This window comes from Elgaria multicarinata, chromosome 10 (assembly GCF_023053635.1).
Source record: "Elgaria multicarinata webbii isolate HBS135686 ecotype San Diego chromosome 10, rElgMul1.1.pri, whole genome shotgun sequence".
Taxonomy (NCBI): Eukaryota; Metazoa; Chordata; class Lepidosauria; order Squamata; family Anguidae; genus Elgaria; species Elgaria multicarinata.
This window is the reverse complement of record NC_086180.1, coordinates 12,410,231-12,431,888: the sequence shown is the minus strand read 5'-3', so window position 1 is coordinate 12,431,888 and position 21,658 is coordinate 12,410,231. Positions and strand designations below refer to the sequence as shown.

The window sequence follows — 21,658 nt, the reverse complement described above, 5'->3', positions numbered from 1 at the left end:
AGACTTGGTATATTCCCACCTAACCAAGAAATGTAACTTAAATAAAAGCAATTTACTATTAAGAGTCAAATTTATTTTGTAGTATACATGCCCTGTTGAGTCTTTATTTTATAGGCATGGTAAAAAAAGGCTGTTCATGTCAAAACTTAAAAGTATATGCTCCTTAATTACTTCTGTATTTGAAGTGGCACCAAGAGCATTAGGCACGTAGGAAATCAGTCAGCTTATTTTGAGGCATGGCACCTGTGCATAATGGGTGCTACCTTCTAGAGTAGTGCACTTATCCAGTATAGTTTGTGGAGGGGGGGGGGAATCTATTCCTGTAGTCCTATCCCCATACACTACAGTTGCTATATAAATCTAAACCTTGCCATAAAATGAGGCAGCAACCTTAGGTTATACTATTGGTATTATACCCAAAGATTAACTAACACCTCCACTTGTATATGTATGTATCTGTTATTCTAGCCAGATGTTTATATAAAGAAGTGTGGCTCACAAGTCTTATAGTTAATAGACTTGCATTGCTTTTGAAAATTATGTTGAAATACTTTCAAAAACAAGATAAAGGACCTGGAAGACTCTTGTCTGCATTAAGAAAAAAGCTTTCATTTATTAGAGTAATACATTGACTTGATGATCAGACAGGCAAAAACTAATAAGCAATGCTTAACACCTACTTGTCACAGTACATGGCAGCAGCAACTTGGGTTTTAAGAGTTAGTTACAGCATCACCCATGGAACACACTCACCCCTGCTAACTATGAAAATACAGAACTGCCATTTTTGTCAACTCGGCAAGCTATATGAAATAAGGCTGCTTATTAAAGAGACTGAAAAAAAGGTAGAGAGAAATCAAGACTATCAGGCAAACTTCATCGCTCACCTAACATGCCCAGATAGTTTAGGCCAAGGATTGAGACATGGGTAGTAGCATTTTTAATTATTCTGCCTATATGGTAACCATATACTTTACATTTAGCTGGGAATTGGCTTCACACGTACAATGCTGGAAACATTCATGTAACTGCATACTGGGTTGTATCCAATGTCATTCTGCTAGCAGGCAGAGCTCCTGCATGCAGAAGGCACCTCTGGATGATTTTGGGGTGTGTGTGTTTGTCTTATTCTTGCTCACTCCATCCAGGAGGGTCACATAACAGAGTGTTGCATTTGCCGGGGGGCAGGGGCTATCAAGTTCAGCAAACTGCCTTCTTTCAGCCTAACCGTGAGTGTAGTCCACTGTCTCAGAGAGTCTTAGAAGAAAAGAGTAATGTAATGATAAAGAGTCAAACTATTGACATGGTGAAAATCACCTGAGTTGTTAGTCTTCACCTTGCAATCTCTCCCCACCCCCACCCCAAATCTAATTGTCATATAAGAAATTGCTTACCTTGAAGGTACCTTACGTCAACCTAACAACCCTAGAGCAAAGGCTGAAAGGTATTGCTTTTACCACATGCCACTCTGAATAAATATTCATACAGCTCAAGTTTAATATTTTCAAAACTTTCCTTCTAGCTTCTTTGTAGCACTTCATTCCCAGCCAGTATATAGTATAGTATAATTTAAATATGATCAAAAGCTTCATGTGCATTCCACCGGCCATATACAAGTCAGCTTCCCTATCCTATTCAATGCAGGGCACATCTCCATAAATACATTCCTTTGTGCATGCTAAGTTGTCTCCACTGTGGGGCTTCCCCATTCCACGGCCATGGTATGAACAACAGAATTCCTACCATAAACTCCAGGATCAAAGCATTTCTGGTGTTGCGTTCCATGCAAAAGGCTGGGAAAGTTGTAACTTTGCCAACTGTTTTACCATGGCTAAAGCAATCAGCAGCCGCTTGCAGATCATGCACTCCCCACCCCCTTTCTCTTTGCTAAAGCATGACTGAGTGCCTCCTACCACCCACCCACCCCAGACTAGACTCAAGTACTGAGCAAGCATTGATGTTAAACAGGGTTCCTAAAAACAGAGCCTGCTTCCATGTGCACCAGTCACGTTCCAAAATTACGACAATTTGTGCTACGTTTGTACATCACAGCTTGGCCCTCAATCTACTATGACATGTACTGTAGCAAGAAGTTTTAAGGACAGTTCAACTTTAATTTTGGTTTACACAAAACATCTGCACAAACAATTTGAGGGGTTTCAGATACAGCTGCTGGATTTTCTTTGAAAGGCAATTCAGAAAAAGTGTCCTTTAGAATTTATCCTTGCTGGTTACAGGGACTCCTATATTCCAGCTCTAGGAAAATGTGCAAATGAAATGCATCGTGATTTATCCTGTGAGAGAAGGAAAGAAAATGTTGAATAGAAGTTCTCCTGCCAATGCTCTACTTTAGGTTTCAAATCTGACACAACAGGATCACAGCAAAGCTCAGGGGTTAATACAGAAATTCAGCACTGATGATTTTAATTTTCCTTAAAAAGAATTCTTTACCCTTACACCTGCAAATACAGGCTTATATTTGCAATATTAGGCAAAAATGACCTGGTCCAAACCTAAGGGCGGAATTCGTCAGTTAATTAATGCTCATTTATAGGTTGTCAGTGTGTGGTCTGGACACTTTGGTTTCTTCATGTGTTAAGCAACTCAAAGGTAACCCATGTTGTTGTTTTTTCTAAAGTTAACTTTGGGTTGTTTAATCCAAAAATAACCCAAAGTGTCCAGATTAGGACATCTTGTTAACAACCTACAAATGGGGCATTCATAGGATGTTACAAACTGGAAGCGGCTCATGTGCAGTGCAGGTTAAGTAACCTACAATTTGGCTCAGTTCAGACAACACGTTTGTCAACACAGTGTGAAAACTCCACTCAACGGTTGAGTTTTTAGGGTGTACTCCCCACACAACATGTTTTAACTCCACCATTGTGTGACTGAGGACTACCGTGGAGTTCAGTAAAATCCACTGCGACATTTGACTGACAGTTCCTCCCCCCTCTCTCCTCCCCCCCAGCCCCCCCCCCGGTCCTCCTGATGGTATCCCATCAGCCATTGCTGCAAAAAACAAAACAAACAAACAAACAAACCAATCCTGGCGGCTCTCCTAGAGTGGCAATCCCTCCTTTCACCACTCTTGCCAGGGAACTCTGTAGCCAATGGGAAAAGTCAGCTCAACACAATGGAAAACTCCATGGAGCCCAACACGCAACACAACGGTTGTGCAGGATCTCTCCTCTGCACAGCATGGATATTCTGCGTGGAGTGTTTTCCGAAAAAACTTCGACACTGCATGGAGTTTTCCTGCCAGACAACACATTTCTCAACAGTGGTGTAAAAACTCCACTGTGGAATTCTAAAACCAGCATTGAGAAACGTGTTGTTTGAACTGAGCCTTTGTCACTGATTGCCAACACTACGTGCAAACAGCCCCCAGTCTTTGCAATTAAAGAAGGGCTTAGGAACATTTCTAGCAATAGTCAAGGAGGGCAAAGTTTGAATTTATTCCAGAGCACCTTGCCCCTTCCAAAATGAATGAAATTATGCAAAACAAATACGCAAATATGCTTCATTTGTACAATTTATACAGGTTGCAAAATTTAGCTTTTGACACAATTTTGTTTGTTTTTTAAGCAGAGCACACATATCCTTGAATGCAAGATTGTTCATTAATTTGTAAGGATGTTTTTTTTATAGTCCACCCTATCACAAGGCTCCAAGGCATTTAAATAGTATTATACCAAATATAGAGACAATGGGTTGGATCGATGGGACAGATGTTAATTCATGGCTAATTTCTCTCAATAATTTCAGTGTGAACGAAGTCCAACTAGCTTTGTCTGGATTCAACCCAACGTACCAAAGATTCACAAACTATATCAAAACAAAGGAAATAAGCGAGAGAGAAGACAAGGCAAACATCCAGCAACACAGGGAGTTGCATGCAATATGGTTGCATGATGCTCTTAAAAGTTCACATGCTTACCTCCCAAAAACTCTGTAGGGGCAGTGGACCCTCACACATACCCTTTTCCTATACTTGGCCATTTCTTACTGTGTGTATTTAAATGGCTTAAACTCCATTCTTCAATTACAAGGAATAGCGCCTCATGAAAGGGGAATTTGTTCCTTTTGGGCCAAAATATATTGAGCCTGAAATTGGCCATTTTAAGTCACATTCATGAAGAATAAGGCCATGAATGGCTGCAAGTCAGCATGGCTACGCTCTCTCTCGGATTGGAAGCAGCATGCCTTTGAGTCTCAGTTGGTGGGGTGCAACAAGCAGGAAAAGGGCTATTGCTGTCATCGCATTTGATTGTTAATAGGATGCTGGATTAGATAGATAGGCCTCTGGGTTAATCCAGAACTGCTTTTCTTCTTCTGTTCCTATTAGACACTCTTGCCCAAACAGCAGAACCCCTGAGCTGAATTTGCTGGCTCTTCTTTGAAAGTGGGAGGTCTTCAGTCACTGCAGCTACATCAAGTAAGTGACTGTAGAAAGAATCCAACAGTGCAGCTGCATATAGGACTATACTTTTCCAAAGAGAAGTTAATTTTCCATAGCACTCACCTAAACTTTGGGAATTATGCCATTGTCACTGGCAACCATTTTTTCTGCTTGGTGATGAATTCAGGAATAATTCGATGTATCTATGCTCTGCAGAACAAGAGAACAGCTTGAATGGAAAATTAATGCCTTGAAATTTAGCAATTGTGCATACAGCAATATATACTATATGACCATCACATGCAACCGTCACCTGCTAGATCCATATTCCTGACCCAATTTTATCTGGAATCTCTCTTTATACAAGATGTGGAATTACTTTTAAAGACGACCCAGCTATATCATATTTTAGGGGCTATTGGACCACCTATCCTAACATACATTGCCATTATCTAAGAGGACATCCACACATGGGGCTTCCAGAGAAATTAGACACATATACAATACTCTTTTGAGCCCTTCAACTGGTATTGAAAGAACATCCCAAATTCAGTCTACTAGATTCCACCATCAACATTCAGCTTTGGCTATTGGGCAGTATTGAAATGTAAGAAATAAATAAATTAAATAAAACATTCTAGAAGCCTGCATGGCAGTGCCCGACCACCCTGACAGCCCACATTGAAGAACATCTGCACAAGGGACTTCACAGTTTCAAATAAGGGAATACAAATCTTTTTAAAAGGACTCTTGCCGTGACCTTCCCATGCTTTTGGTTTAGCACTGCTATGCCTTGGTGTTGCCCTCCCAACCCAGGGAAAACACACCAAGTCCTACTTACGCACGTTAGACCTGTTCTTGGCCATGGCTGCAATTGCATCTTCGTGAGTCTCAAAGTGCACATCTGCTTCTCCTGTCGCTTTCCCACTTGAATTATATTCCATAGTGATCCTCACCGGTTTCAGGGGAGCAAAGAACTGTAAAGGAAAAAAAATGGGTGAACAGGACGTCAGATTTTATAGCTCAATTGATTATTAGAATCTGAAAGTTAAAATATAGCAGAAGCTAAGACACTGCTGGTCTATGTAGCCATCAATAATATGTTCAGAAGTCTCAATTTCTGTCCGGGACACAATAAGCCAAATTATTTGTTGCACAAAGCTAAACTTGCTTCATAAACTGAAGCTAACACACTTTGGTGGGAATGCACAGAGCTACTTTAGATACACCCAAAGACCTGGACATGCTTAGCTGAATTTTTGATCTTTTCCTTTAAAAGAACAGATTGACCATGAATCTGGGTTTGAAAATCCCCTCAGTTCAGAAGCTGTTTTGCCATGTAGCATGGTGGACTGATGTTGAAGAAATACAGTTCCAAGTCTCTCCGTGCATGGGGTATTAGATAAGTGATTCTTTGAATTCTGGCTGTTAGCTACACGTTAAGCCACAACTAAGACAGGGAAACTCAGCTGTACTGAATGCATTACAAGCCAGTAAGATTCCAGGAGCCCAATCCTTGGGACTGTTCAATGCAATTGTTACAGTGCTTGTTACAGTGCTGGTATTAATTGTCCAAGTCCTCTCTCAAGTCTCCCAGGACTGGATCAAACAACTGCAATCGTACTCCCAAGTGCTCTTGCCTTTCCTGGTGGCAAATGTTTGTTGGGAACTGGGAATGAGTAGTGGCACTTGGGAGAGAAAAGCAAGGGTGAGTTTTAGCAAACTGTTTACCAAGCTTTAGGCTAATTGAATCATTTTAAATGTTTTAGTGACTGACAATAAAGGCTCAAATCCCGATTTTGGAAGTTGAAGAAAGACTTTCCTAGTAAAATTACTCAGGATATTTATAGTGATCTTACCCCTACGTACATTTATAATATCTTGAGCTGTTGCTTGAAAAGGCAGACCTCTCAAATGCACAAAGTGAAGCGAGGAGAAACTCCCAGATTCCGACACATCCCGAGGGTTTTCAAAAGCTTGCTTAAAAACTTCTGTAGAGTAAAGAAGGCCAGAATGAAGATTTAGAAATTACATTCGTGTGCCTGTCTCTCTCTGACCTGGTTGACACGACATGACAACCCACAGTGGGTTGTCAGCCTTGTTTGTTTCAGGCTGCTTTGTTGTAATGTCTGAACCCAGTGCGATTTCCTCAGCGTGGTTTGTTAACCGCATACAAGCCATCCTGAGAACCCATGGCTTGTTGTTGGATTGTTCAGAGTGGCTTGTTGTGATATTCGAACCTGGCACGATGGCTCATGATCTCACTAAAAATACCACTTCTCTGTTACATCTTGGAATGACACTAGTCCTCTACTTCATCACCTCCCTAGACAGTGAAACCACTTTTCCCCCACCAGCACATTTCCCCCCACTTCTGGGAGATTTAGCATTTATTTATTTATTTTACCTTCAGGGATATTGGTACAAATGTAATTTTTAAAAAAATCTTTTGGGAGATTTGCACATATTCACACAAACCTCCTCAAAAATTTAAAATTACATTTGCTCAAATCTCTCTGAAGGTAAAACACACACACGCACAAAATAAGTGCAAATCTCCCCAAAGGTGGAAAAAAACCCTACAAAATAAACTCTACTCTGCTAATGAGCACATTTGTGCTCATCAGCCGAATAAGCTGTTCAGGTTGTGCTGCAAAGGCCCATGGGATACATGCGCAGGAGGACTAAGGGGAAACAAGCCATGGCAAGCCGCAAAGTGTCTGATCATCTGTCAGGAGTAACATGGGTTAGCGAGTGAACAACCCATCCACCGTACCTTATTTTCAGAGTGGCTTATCACAATGTGTGAACTAACCCCCTCTCTCTGACATGCAGAATACAAAGAGATAAGCTTAACTGATAAATACTGTATGCACTTACCATTTTCTTTATCACTTTCATAAGCTGCAGCAGGTCTTAAGGTCTCATTCAACTCACTTTCCTCAAAAACAGGTTCAGGATCTTGTTTTGTAGTGGGATATCCCATCATCTTCTTACCTCGGAAAAACCCATTGTGTGTTCGAATTTCACTCCTTTGGCTTGGGAAGATTTCTATGTAGCTATAGTTGTTTGTTTGTTTTAAAGTGAGAAGAGTTAAATTATGATTAGCAGCATTTTCAACACACAAAGGCTCAATTCATACATCACACCAAAATTTGAATGGTTAAAGAAGCTTAACTACGTTTGGCTGGATGAGCCATAGTTTGCAAGTGGCCAGCAAACCAGAACCAGGAACCATGATTTGTGCAACCCATGGTTTAGTATGATGTCTAGATTACACGAATGTGCTTCAGGTTAGTGTACTCCCATGTTCCCCCCCTTCTATACTACTATTTTAGAAGGAAAGTAGAGAGAGGAATTTGTTAGAATCTACAGAAGGATTTCATGACTGAGTTAGAATCCAAACCCAGACTTCTCACATTTCAAATACAACACTATGCAACACCTCAAAATTAGGGATGGCAAAAAAATCCATCCAGAGGGTCAAGTCCGGCTCGCTTGTCTATGAACTGGCCTGACTTGCCCTGTGAGTTTGGTTGTTCAGAGACTTCTGCTGCCATTGTTGTCACTGTGTGTCATTCTCTCCTTCTCCCAGGATGGAGAAGACCTGTGCAGTGACACACTGCAGCTGAGAATTTGCAAGTTCCAGCGGGGAGCCCATGGCTCAGTTTGTTAATGAAAGCCAAGCTGGGGACTCGAGGGAAATCTGTCAAGTCCCAATAGGGCCAGATTTTCCTGCATAGGACATCCCTACTATTTAGGTATAGTTTTCCCTCTCCAGGTTTCTCCTCCACTGTCAAAAAAGGATTCAATGTCATTTTTTGGTAGCAGGAGGTGACAAAAATCCAACTTTCCATCTGCTTTTAAAGTGACAACTTTGTCTTAAGTGCAAACAATACAACCATCAATCCCCTCCCTTAAGTGGTAAGGCTGGCCAATCTCCCAACATTCACATACCGGCTCCCAATTTCCTCCTTATGCTTCAACAAGGCTTGATTAGCCATTTCAGGTGTAGCAAATTGCACAAAAGCTTCTCCTGTTTTCCTTCTTCCCCTCTGGTCCATGACAAAAGTTATGTCAACTATAGTCAAACCTGTAAGAAAAGGTATTTTAGCATGCAGATATACTCAACTTGGTAGCAGCAAAGCATACTTTGACCCTTTTGTAAGAGAAACAAAATATGCACACACTCCACCATACAAAAGTATATCAAAAGCTGCCTTAAATATAGTGGTTCTAACACTTTAGGAAAGGAAAGGAACCTCTCGTGCAAGCACTGAGTCATTACTGACTCTTGGAGGGACGCCAGCTTTCGCTGACGTTTTCTTGGCAGGCCTTATAGCGGGGTGGTTTGCCGTTGCCTTCCCCGGCCGTGACTACCTTTCCCCCAGCTGAAGGCTGAGTCGACCTGAGCCGGCTGCCTGAAACCAGCTTCCGCTGGGATCAAACTCAGGCCGTGGGGAGAGTTTCAGCTGCAGAAACTGCTGCTTTACCACTTTAGGCATCTACATATTTGTATCCTATTTCTTGGTGTAATCAAATGACACTTCCACTGATCTCCCAAATCAGCTTTCCCTAACCTGGTGCCTTCCAGGTGTGGGAGTTGTAGTCCAAGTGGGGATGATGGAAGTTGTAACACACCTGGAGGGCACCACGTTGGGGGTGGCTTCCCCAGGGTATAAGTAGAGAATGCAGGCCAATTCTATTTATTGAAATTATTCTGTTATTTCACTCTTTTGGGAATGTTGTGAACTGCCTAGAGAGCTTCACTTATTGGATGGTATAGAAATGTAATACATAAATACAATAAATAATAAACCTTATTAATGTGATCAGATTATCTTTCTCTTCTCTTCATCAGAAGTAACTATTCTTAATTTTTCCTGATCTTAAAACAAGGATGGTTCCCAGCCATATCTAAATGTGCTTCTGTCGTCTCCCCTTTGAGCTAACTTTTTTACTGCCCACCCAAGAAACGCAGACTAATACCCATGCACCTGACATAGAACAAACAAGATTCTTGTAAGTTCACAAAAGCATTCCATCTCATTACGCAACACACTCAAATTCCTTCATCTGTGGTTCACAATCATTAGCTCACATAATTACTACTCCATACAGAGTCACCTGAGAAGAAGTCAGAAATGTCCACTTCAGTGCAACTATATGGAAGGCCTCTCAGTCGTACCACTCCGTCATTGGTCACAGATGTTGAACTGGACTGCAGGCTCTTCATGATGGCATCAACATCCTCATTATGTATTTCAAAAACTGCAACAACAACAAATCCCACAAGACATAATGTTTAGTTTAGTTACACATGATTCGAATCCAATGCTGGCCATCCCCCAGCAGAACAGGAACCACTGGCAGAACAGTTTCCCTCCCTGCTGCATTTCCCCAAGTCTACTCCAGAAGGTTGGGGGACACTCTGGAACAGATTTGGATGGTGCATGAAGGGGCTGTAGCAGTGAAGGGAGCAAGGGCAAGTGGTGTGAGCAGAATTTGGCTTGTATGGCACTGGAATTTACCCTATAACTTGGGACCAAATCATAGTAAGCCTTCTTAAGTTCAGGTTAAAAACAAACATACCTTCCACATACCGCTGGCCCAGATATCTTCGATGCTTGTCTAAGGCATTCTGCACATCCTGTTCTGACTCCAATTCAACCAAAGCATCGCCTCTACGTTTGCCATCTCGGTTTAAGAGGAAGTGTATGCCATTCACACCATTTCGAATCTTGCTGCCTAGAGAGTGAACAAGCATACCATTCTGACTCAAATGCAACAGAGCTTTTTGATGTTTCCTAACATTTTACTTCAGCAACAGAGAAGCTACAGGGCCTCCTAAAGTCAAAATTCTCATCCACTAGACAAATTCATGGAGAAGGAGGTTATCAGTGGCTACTAGTCCTAATGGTTATGTGCTACCTGCGTCAGAGGCCGAGGTAGACCACTTGCTGGGGAACATGGGTGAAAGAGTGTTGTTGCACTTGTTTCCTGCCTGTGGGTTTCCAATCGACAGCTGGTTGGCCAGTGTGTGAACGAAATGCTGGACTAGATGGACCCTTGGTCTGATCCAGCATCAGGGCTCTTCTTATGTTTTTATGTTCACTATTACCATCTTTCTCTTAAAAGGTGCTTAGTAAACTCACAAGCGGTTTATAACGTGAAACAATTTTACACTCGTTCCTGTGATGTGCAGTGAAAAACACTTTGGAATATTGTACACTGCAATCCTACATGCTGGCTTGAAGTTAATGCAACACACAAACACACACACTTGTTATACATAATGATCTATCTGCAGGTTGAAGACCAGCTCCTAAACGGAAAAGGTTTTTGTGTAATGTACAGAGTGGTCCCAAGGTACACTCTTATAAAATGGAAGGGATGCACGCGGACAAAAGCAAGGCTCATACAATGAACTGCAAGAGACCCAAGGAATAATTAATGGAAGAGGGATGGTCAAGACAAGTCTCATCTAAAGTCTTGGCCTGAAGGGGATTTGAGGTGGATGAGGAGGGGCAATAGCTCAGTGGTAGAGCACATGCTCTGCATGCAGAAGATCCCAGGTTCAATAACTGACATCTCCAGATAAAGCCGGGAAAATGCCTGCCTGAAACCGCTGCCAGTCAGTGTCAACAATATTGGGCTAGATGGACCAATGGTCTCACTCAGTATAAAGCAGCTTCCTATGTTCCTAATATATGGCTTATTAGGCAAATGAGCCCGTTTCTCAGATTTCACACTCCCGAATCCATCTTGGACTGCATAAGCAGCTGACCTCCTAGAACAGCCTTTCTCAACCTGGGGCGCTCCAGATGTGTTGGACTGCATCTCCCAGAATGCCCCAGCCAGCTGGCTGGGGCATTCTGGGAGTTGTAGTCCAACACATCTGGAGCGCCCCAGGTTGAGAAAGGCTGTCCTAGAAGCTCTGTTGGCTTGAATGCCCAGAAACATGTTTTGCTCTGAACATGGGCCTTCCCAGGAGAAAAGCCCTCTCAACTCCTGGATCTGAGGAAGCATCCCTCCACACACAGTAATCTAACCCTTTTTGATTCAAAGACTTCTCAAGCTGTTCTACAACATCCATACCCATCTGAATCAATGAACATGGATCATTAGTCCTCTGAATAGAATTCTAACTAACTATATCAAGATCCCTTTGTGCATAACAGCATATAAGTTCTACCTTAGCGTTTGGAAATTTGGGGCTTCTTTCTGTAAAAAGGCTGCACATTTCTAATGCTCCCCTGATCTCGACATCATTCTTGTCCAGAATACAGATAACAAACTGACTTTAAGCTGAAATCACTGCATGCTCCCTGTCTTATCTACATGGGTTTCTGATTTCAAATTAATCCCTTTCTTACTCCTTTGGAGAATTTCCTAACACCAGTGTGCAGTGGTTGGGTCCCAAGGTCTACAAAAATGATTGCCAGCAGATTCAATCCAATCTTTTGCTGAAAGCCTCCAAGACATGAAATTGCACGGTCTCCCCAGGCAGCATATTACAGAATGAACTGCCCTTTGGGATATTCTTCCTGATATATCCCAGTTAAAATTGCCTTCTTGTATTTAACTTCATTGCTTCTTGCCCTACTCAAGAGAATTACGGTTACGTTTTTATCTTTCTAAACTGAGCACAGTTAGGATGCTACTGGATTTCCCTCCACCAAAGGAACAAGGCCTGAATGCAGTAGTTCATCTGGCTGATTGGTCAACTTCTCCAAGGTTGTATTAAAATCTTCAAGAATTCAACAAATCTGGTCGTAGCACTGGGAATTCAGTATACTGGCAAGCCTGAACGCCAGCTTTAGTTTTGCTTTTGAAGATGCTCTTCCAAGGTATGCTGAGTTATTTATAAACCTGCTCTATTAAAACATTATATAACAATGATTAAGTCTTGTGTCCAATGAATGTCTATAGGGAGTTTTCAAATACTGAAAACAGCCATTTTATAGGCTATAAATAAAATACATTGCTCTATGAAGTGTAACAATCAATACATTTCCAAACATGTTCACTTACATAAGTACATAATCCAGACATATTATCTCAGTATGGAAATTTAGAGGCAAGTCATTTTTTGTTTAGCTGAAACTCTTGAATAGTCCAGTTCAGTATCTGTACCCTATGGCAGTGTAGAAGCCTGAAACATCACTTCCATTTATCCAAATGTATAATTATCCAGAAGGTTTACAGCCTGATCTAAACCATATCTACTGATTTCAATGAGACTTATTTCCAGGTAAATACGCTCCTGATCTGAGTCTTAGGGCCAAGCTATACATGGTGCATAATTTAACACTGTATTTTTTAAAACAAACTGCAGCTGTTTGGAGGCACTTATCAGGATCAGAACTGCAATGGCCAGGGAGAGGGAATTTAACCCTCCCGCCATAGGCACAATGAAACCCGCCCTCAAAAAGCTGCTATCTGCTTTAGGAGGAATGTTTCTTTGGCTCCCCCTCCCTGCCAATGACGATCCCAATCCCAACTGAAGCCCCAGTGACCCCAGTCAAACAAATATATATGGGATGTTAAACCATGTGTTTAATATCCTGTGTAGTTTGGCCTTTAGCAGCCCCACTGTAGGCCAGTAAGAAGAATGAAGTTACCTTCAAAAAAGTTGAGAACATCTTCTTCAGTACAGGAGTAAGGCAGACCTTGGGCACGAATAAGATACACATCATCTTCCTCCCCTGACTTCGCTGAAGGTGGGTCGTATTCCGAGAGTGGGGGATATTCATCCTGAAATGGAGAACTGTGCTCCTTCAAAGAGAAATTGTTCATAGCAAAATTATAACTAACTGAACACAGAAGGATGGCTCAGTATATGAGAGACAGAATTTACTTGGGGGCATTGGCCCATACAGTTGGCACAGTGCTGGAGGGCACAACCAGGAAGGATAGGAAATATACTTCCAAAAGCCATATCTCTAGGAAACCTGGATACTTAATAGAGAAAACTTGCTGTCACAGTGCAGGGTAATCTCACAACAGTCTTTGATAGCTAGTGTGGATAGGCAAATGACCAGAAACACCTTGCACAAGTCCACTGCAGGGATCATACTCTTAAACAGCACATCTGGCTATCTATATAAGGCCATGAGGGGCATGCCTTTAGTGTTACTAGTGTGTACTTCCAATGGGATGGGAAATTTTCTCAACATTAAGATGCAAATGTATTTTATGGTCTGGAGAATGAAAACTGTCTGTTTTATGATAAGTATTTAACATAATTTTCAGTGTATATGGATGATCAACATATGGCAGACCTACTCCATCATATTCTTTATGTTAAACATGAAACACCTTAAATCTGCCCTCATACAAAAGCAATTTCCTTTTTTACTTGCCTTGTCTGCCAGAGTAACATGCAAAGCTCACACTGTCACCATTATCCCAGAACCATCATTTTTGTACAACAATAGTATTAATGTGCTTTAACTTCAAATACAAGTAGGAGAACCTCGATCTGGAGATGCTTTTCAAGATGCCCCCCCCCCCAAAAGTTAAAACAAGATGCAGTAGATAGAAAACAGATCAAAATGTCAAGCAAATAGATTTGGAAAGGAAGGCAAAAGTTTAAGGAATAGCTTCCTTGATGACCTCAGGCCAGTTTAGGCCATGGGTTTTGCTGGGAGTGGAAAGGTGAGTTGGGAAAAGCAAAGTGACAAATGCATTTTATTCTCATCTTGCATTCATTGAACCCTGATGGATTTCTGAACTCTCTAGATGTAAGGGGGAAATGGACAAAAGGTCCCGGGGCCACCTGAAAAGGTTAAAGGCAACGGGCTCAGGAGATTATTTCCATCCGGCCAAGCTTTTAGCATCACATGATGCTACTGATGACTACTGCAATCTTCTTCTCACTGGCCTTCCTTCTTCTCACATCAGTCCGTTGGTTTCTGTTCACCACTCTGCTGCTAAGATCATCTTCTTGGCTCGCCGCTCTGACCATGTTACTCCACTTCTGAAATCTCTTCATTGGCTTCCAATTCACTCCAGAATCCAATATAAACTTCTCCTGTTGACCTACAAAGCTTTTCACTGTCTAGCTCCTTCCTATCTTTCCTCTCTCATCTCACACTATTGCCCCGCTCGTGCTCTTCGCTCCTCTAATGCCATGTTTCTCACCTGCCCAAGGGTCTCTCCTTCCCTTGCTCGGCTTCGTCCATTTTCTTCCGCTGCCCCTTACGCCTGGAACGCTCTTCCAGAACATTTGAGAACTACAACTTCAATCGCAGCTTTTAAAGCTCAGCTAAAAACTTTTCTTTTTTCTAAAGCTTATAAAACTTGACTTTGTTCTTTTATACTGTTAGTTTTACTCTACCCTGTGCCTGTTTGGTGCATTCTCTTCCCCTTCTTATTGTTTTATTATGATTTTATTAGAATGTAAGCCTATGCGGCAGGGTTTTGCTATTTTATTGTTTTACTCTGTACAGCACCATGTACATTGATGGTGCTATATAAATAAATAATAATAATAATGAAAGGAAGAAAGTAGTAGTTCCCAAAGGTCTCAGGGGATGGAGCGAGCAGAGAGCGCTCAAATCCCCCACCCAGCCATGTGTGTTGTGACCTTGGGCCGGTTATACACGCACACAGCCCCAGCCCACCTCACAAGGTCGTTGTGAGGAAAAAAGAGCACAATCCCATACGCCCTGCTGCCCTGTGCAGCCTTGGAGTAAGGACACGAGCGTTGCAAGTGACTGGACACATACTTCGTATTATGTTTAAATTAAGGATACCTCAGAAACGGAGTAAGCAAAGATAATGGTAGCGGGGAGGGGCGTAAGATTCCCCACATGCACACGCTTCGTTTTGGAGGAAGAGGAAGACGACATGGCGTGCGGAAAGGGGGCTTCCCCACACCTCTCCTCCTCCCCAAAGGAAGCGGGCGAACCTCCGGCGCCCTACCTGGCTGTAGCATCTCCCCGCGAGGGCCGGAGACAGCAGCGAGCCCCGCAAGGAGCCGAAGCCGGGCACCGGCCCGGCGGAGCTGGCGAAGCCGCGGCTCTGCGTGGCTGCCCCGAGTAGCAGCAGGAGGCGACGGCGGCCGGAGAGGCCGAGGGCGTGAGCGTGGGAGGAAGCCGAGGCGGGCGAGATGGCGGGGCGCAGAGGGAGGCAGGCCGCGCCGGTCTGGCGGCAACTGTTGCAGCTACAGCCGCAGCCCCGGAGCAGCGCGCCCAGCACCCAGCGCGTCCCGGCCATGGGAGACGGAGGAGGCCCTGTCGACGACGTCGCGCTCGCTGCTGTCGCCCCCTCAGCCGCTACCGAGCGAGCGAGGGCCTCGGGCACATGCGCGGCGGCGGCGGCGGCGATAGGCGGCTGGCTGAGGAGCCACGGCGGGCAGGGAGGAGCCGCGTCAGGAGGCGGAGGCATCCCAGGCCTACCCTCGCTCTGGCCCAGCCCGCCCCTCGCGTAAGGCCCAGGCCCAGGCCTGTCCCGCCTGAGGCAATCGAGGGCGACGCGGAAACACACACACACGCACACACCAAGGCCGCTTTCCGAGAGGCGTCGCCGCGCGCCCCACAGGAAGGCAAGGCCGCGCAAAGCCTTGCTGGGTTGTGAGGGAAGAAAAGGCGGCGGATCTCCTCCTCAGGGGAGCGGGATTGACCCTTTCCCCATTGGGGTCGTCGTAACGCCGGGGTGGGGGTTGGTTGGAGAAAACACTTCCTCACAGCTTAGGACGGTGGGGGGGGGGTGTCTGCAGCTGGAAGCCCCTGGGCCAAATCGGGGCCCCTTGAAAGTTGCCCAATTTGACCTCACCCCTCCTTATAGAGAGGGCGGTGATCGTGGCAACCGAACTTGCTGGCAGGCCCCGTTGGGGCGGGGAAAGGTTTGAGGTGCCGACGCTGCTCGAATTATGGGTTGTATCCAATGTCAGCCCTACTTAGAGTAGACGCATTGACATGAATGGGACTCAAGTCAGACTAACATTGGATACCACGCTATGGTAGGAAACGGTGCCTATGTGGCTTTCAGCCCTTGACCAATTTTAGCCAAATCGTGGCACCCTCTGTAGCCTAAAAAAAACAAAAGCTGGGGCTGGGGGGAGGTCACAAAACGTGAGGGGGCTTGGGCCTCCCTGTAAATCCAGCATTATTATTATTAATAATATTAATTTATATAGCACCAACAATGTACTTGGTGCTGTACAGAATATACAAATAAAACAGCAATACCCTGCCTAGAGGCTTACAGTCTAAAATCACATTAAAACATATGAAGGGGGGAAGGCGTTACGCAAAACAGAAATAAACTTCCTTCCCAGCATAGACCTCCAAAAAAACTAGTTGCTGACGGGGTTTTAGGAGAACTCAAAGCAAAGGCATATTTGAATGTTCTGCGTTCCTTGTTCAAATTCAAGGGGCTGCAAAGGATTGAAGTCCTGATTTTTATTGGAAATAAGAGGCTGACAGTGCGTTGGGGAGAGGTGTGCACAATTGGCCATCTTTCGTCGCTATTCACAGATTTAGTAGGTTTTTGTGGTACTTTGCAAAACCTGTTTGGCCAGAGACTGGGGTGGAAAATAAATGTGTGCGTGCACACCAAGAACACTGTTGCCTTTGCCTTCATCCTCTGGCTTGTTTATTCTACTTGTACCCTTCCTTCAAAGAGCTTAGAGCAGTTTATATGTGATTCTCAGTTTATAGGCTAGGCCTTCAGCAGTAGAATTACATTGCATGCCTTCAGATCGTTCCTTGGAAGAGCAATGACTTTCATTAGCTTTCTGTAGAGTTTAGGCAGCATAATCATGTGTTTGTTTTATTGCTACCCTGTATCCTAAATCTCCTTTGTAACACTTTAATAATATGCTCCACCTCTTTTCAGTTGGTTCTCTATGATGTTTAACAACTATGTAGTAATGTAAACCACCCTGAAACTCTGCTAAAGGGCAGCATGTAAATCTTCTTAATGAATTAAATAAAATATATGAGGATGTCAGGTTGTGTTGTAAGAGAAGGCAGATGTAGAATGCAGCTCTACTATGAAAATAAGAAAAATTATTATGTGGAGTTCTGCTCATCCTCCATGGAGATCAAAGCGGTGTACATTGGCATATCCCATTTAATCATTGCAAGAAGCCTGTGAGGTAGGTTAGGCTAAAGGTAGTTTTGGACCCAAGGGCACCCACAGTGAGAGTTGTAGCTCAGTTGGGATTTGAATACACATCTTTCTGATCTATGTACACTGCCTTACAAGAAATAGAATGCTGAGATGGAATATCATTTTGTGGAAGAAGGATTATAGAATGTAAAGGTGGAACACCACACTGGGAAGAATCAGATGGCCAAAGGCTCAATCTCCAATTAAGGAAACTCAAGTATCAGAGCTTGGAAGTGCGCCTGCCTTAGACAGTCAAAGTAATCATTTTACTTGGTCTGAGGCATCTGCATATGTTCATATACAATCAATATAGCTGGGGAGGCAACAGAAGTGGGAATGGAATAACTATGCACAGGGTAAAGATGGTTCATAGTAATGGGCTTGGAGCATTGGGAAGGGGTTCAAGAGACTTTCGACCATAATCTCCCTTCCTTAGTCTCATAGACTTCTCAATTTGGGAAGCATGCTCATTCCCTAGGCAACCACTTCTCTCTTGGGTTTATTTTGGCATAGCAAGAGTACGGTCAAGTTGATCCTATATAACTTCTTAAGAAGCTTCCTTGAACAGAATGGGGCTTACTTCTAAACTACAGTGTAAACTGAGACTACCACAGAATTCTTATGGATGTTTAATTAGGAATGTCTTCTTGGCTGCACATGTGCTTTGAATGTAATTCTCAAATACAAATGCATTATAATACCTGTTGCTCTCATTCCATCTTAGTTTATGCAGTGGTGGGCTACTTGTTGCTCTAGGGCTGCGTGCCTAATATCAAAAGCCCTCTGCTTGTGATCAGTTCAGGCGTCTGGCAAGATTGATCTGTCCCTTGCCTGTGCAGGGAGGGAGACGGAGAGGGAAAAGGGGGTTGCAGAAAAAGAAAGAAAAGGAGGTTGGAGAAAGACAAGAGGTGTGACCCAACCATTTTTGGCTCTGCCTCTGCCAGCACCTCAACAGATTGCCTATGAGGGAATATGGCCCTTCAGAGAAAAAAAGTTGCTCACTCCTGGTTTGCTGAACCTCTTTATCCCTGAATTACAGTACTCTGATAGATGTGAAGCGCCATGGAAACCTGAACCTATGCATGCTTAATCTAAGGTGAGTGCAACAGAACTTACTCCATTGGCAGCAATCCTCTTACCAGGGATTTGTCTCATTAAACAGAGTGGGCTGGTTTGCATGATCACCATGGGTCAAAAACGCCATGGTGGCTTATTTAACCCGCAGTATGTACCACACACAATTTATCAAATGTTTTCACACATTATACTTAAAACACTTTATAAAACACATTTCAGTTAGTTACTTTCCTTCACACTTCCCCAACCAAAGTTCTCAAATCAGCTGTCAGTGTGAGCCCACGTTGACAAGATATAGATGCACTCCTTGTAAACAACATAATGCCAAGATTTTTGCAGAGCCTTCTGGGGAATCTAGTACTTTTCCAGACATCTGTTAGGTCAGACGTGGGGCTTCACTTACTATTGGTTTCACCACATGAGGTGCTGTTTCTGACCCTACCCTGCACACACAAAAAGAGCGCACCACAGAAGCCTTTGCATGATCACAGGAGGCTCTGGGGCAATAAGCCAGGTTGGAAGTTTGCCTGGCCAGAACTCCCTGAGTGAAGTCACTTTAATGAACCTTGTCTGGACAGCTGCTTCCAATTGTGGAAGCGCGGCAGTTGTAAAAACCCAAGTGAGGTTTTAATGTAGCCCAAGGGGCTCTTGACTGCTGCTGAGTTAGAACATACATTCATATTCTAGTCCACATTTCTTAACTCATGGCAAAAATAGGACATAAAGACACAATCCTATGCAAGTTTAGAAAGGAAAAAATTCTTACAACTCCCAGCGTTCCCCTGCCAGCATGCATAGGATTGTGCCCTAAGAGGCTTAAATGGCTTTTTAGTGGCAACCTGTTAAAGCTATCTGTGGGTCATTCTTGGAAACATTTGAAAATATCTCTGATCTAGATATTAGTTGCCAAAGTTAAAACCTTTCAACAGGAGATCAGTGCAGCTGGGGGTGGGGTGGGGGGAGGTAATGTTAATTCCAAGTCTTGGGTGTACAATTCCAAGAGCATAGTGTATATATATTGTATTTGTATTGGTCCAGCTTGCACTCAATCAAATGCCATTATGGGTGAATTTCCCTGCAGGGCTTGTCATAGTAGCCATTTTGAATATCTGGGGCATGGCAGGGGCGTGCTGTCGCTTCTCGTCACATGCGACCCTGGTGGTTGACAAGTCACCTGCAATTCTAAAACAGCCCATGGGTTTTGTGTGGCTTCTCAATCACCCCACCACCCCACCCTCACCGGGTTTGCACATAATGAGAAGCTATGCCGTCTACCACGATGCCCCAAATATTTAAAATTGTGGTTGTCGCTGAAACAAGAAACCCCACAGGGAAATTCACCCACAGTGGCTTCTCATTACGTGTGAACCCGATAATTGACTTTTAGCTGTGGCATTCTTCTAACCAGACATTATTTTCTTTTTCTTGAAGTAGGACTAAAGAAATGTGTACTAAATGTGTGATTGCATCATTTTTGTACTATAGTGTGTGTTTATTTTGTACTAGAATGTGTTTATTGGTTCACAAAGTCTGAAAAAGAGTAACATTATACCCAAAGAGTTTTGTAAACTGCCAGCATCACGGCCATTCCAATGTATTTCCTTAAGCCATTTGGTAGAGTGGATAACCTCAAATGACAGATCTGATTTAGTAGGTCTTAACAGTTTGCAGTTATGTAACCCTGCGGTAGGCTACCAGAGCCTACCATATTCTGTGCCTAGAGTAAGCATCTCAGTTGACCTGGAACCCTTTTCAGTATTACAATACCACATCAGTAAGAACAGAATATAATTCAGGTTATGTAATTATTTCACATAGCAGTTACTGAACCAAAATACTATTGTTAGTATTGCAGTAGCTATTAAGTGTACTACTGAAATGCAAAATATTCTAAAGAGTTGAATGGAATGGAGGTTAATTGGTCCAAGCAAAAACACACCCACTTTTTTGAGGTTTGTTTTTTTTTAAAAAAATAAGGATATTTCCCTGTGGTTCCTCTCCATATTCACTGTATGCGTTTCCCCTCTAATTTACCTTCCAGCCCAAAGCATACTTATTGGAGGTCAGGCTTATTGATGTCATTGGAAAGAAATTTCAAGAAAATGCGCTTAGGTTTGCACTAGAAGGATCTTACCCACCACCTTACCCCTTCAAAAAATTTAACTTCCATAGAAGTGATCAAGTGGTTTGCCAGATCAGGGCATCTTCAAGTTTTTTTTTTAACATATATCTGAATTCTGCTTTGATTCACATTTATACATATTATACATATTATACATATACATTTATATGTATAATAATACTATAGGCTGGAGTGGTTAACATGTGGGCCACAAGTGACCTCCTGGCTGTTTTTGCTTTTCCCACCCCCAACATGGAAATTTGGTGGTGACCAAAAAAAGCACTTTGCTGCCCAAATTCAATAGTGTAATATTGGTGAAAAGGAGCTGTTTTGTTTTAATATAAGCTGTGTGAGGAGCAGGCCCCTTGTGAAGCAAAATTTTTGCTAGAAGGAGCTTTGGTGTGGAGGAACAGCGTGAGCAAGCAAACCCATTTTCCTTTGGCTGAAGCCATAGGTTGTCCCACCCACTTTTCACAACTTTCTTTCTGTATGGCTGTCAAGATTACACAAGGGAAATGCAATATACTGATATGGACAAGCTAACACCAGCTGTTTTGTAAGTTATGTCCGCTTCCTCCAAATAGGGGTTTGAGGACTGTAAATTTAGGATTATCAGAGATTGCATAGAGATGAGTTACATGAAAATTTGGAGGAAGGTTTTTTCCTGTGATAAGATAAAAGATGGAAGAGGTGGGAAAACACTGAAGGATTGTGAGTGGAAAGATGATGACACCTGGACTCTGCATAAAGAATGAGGCAAGTCAAATACACCATAAAAGCTTTTTCTGGGATATTCCCTTCCTGAGGTTTCTGGCTGCTTGATTAACTAGAGATTTGCTCACATATATTTTGGGCTTGTAAGTTCTTCCAGCAGCTCATTACTTCCACTGTCCCTGGGATGAATTATGATGCTTTCCCCCTCTTTTATGTACTGG

General features: G+C 43.1%; 1 protein-coding gene across 2 annotated transcripts; it reads right to left on the bottom strand.

The window, feature by feature from the left end:
- Positions 1–584: 584 nt before the first annotated feature.
- GRSF1 (G-rich RNA sequence binding factor 1) lies at positions 585–15,745 on the bottom strand. Of its 2 annotated transcripts, none has more exons than XM_063135553.1 (10): positions 15,332–15,745; positions 13,027–13,180; positions 9,995–10,150; positions 9,530–9,673; positions 8,360–8,495; positions 7,283–7,461; positions 6,272–6,393; positions 5,244–5,379; positions 4,526–4,612; positions 585–2,294 (listed from the first exon to the last, which is right to left on the bottom strand). In XM_063135553.1, exons 1-9 carry the CDS (start codon positions 15,623–15,625, stop codon positions 4,551–4,553), a joined length of 1,383 nt encoding a protein of 460 aa, XP_062991623.1. In that variant the 5' UTR covers positions 15,626–15,745; the 3' UTR covers positions 585–2,294; positions 4,526–4,550. The 2 variants fall into 2 exon arrangements, with proteins under 2 accessions (XP_062991623.1, XP_062991624.1); XM_063135554.1 differs by having other exon boundaries at positions 13,027–13,159.
- Between the last annotated feature and the right edge of the window lie 5,913 nt (positions 15,746–21,658).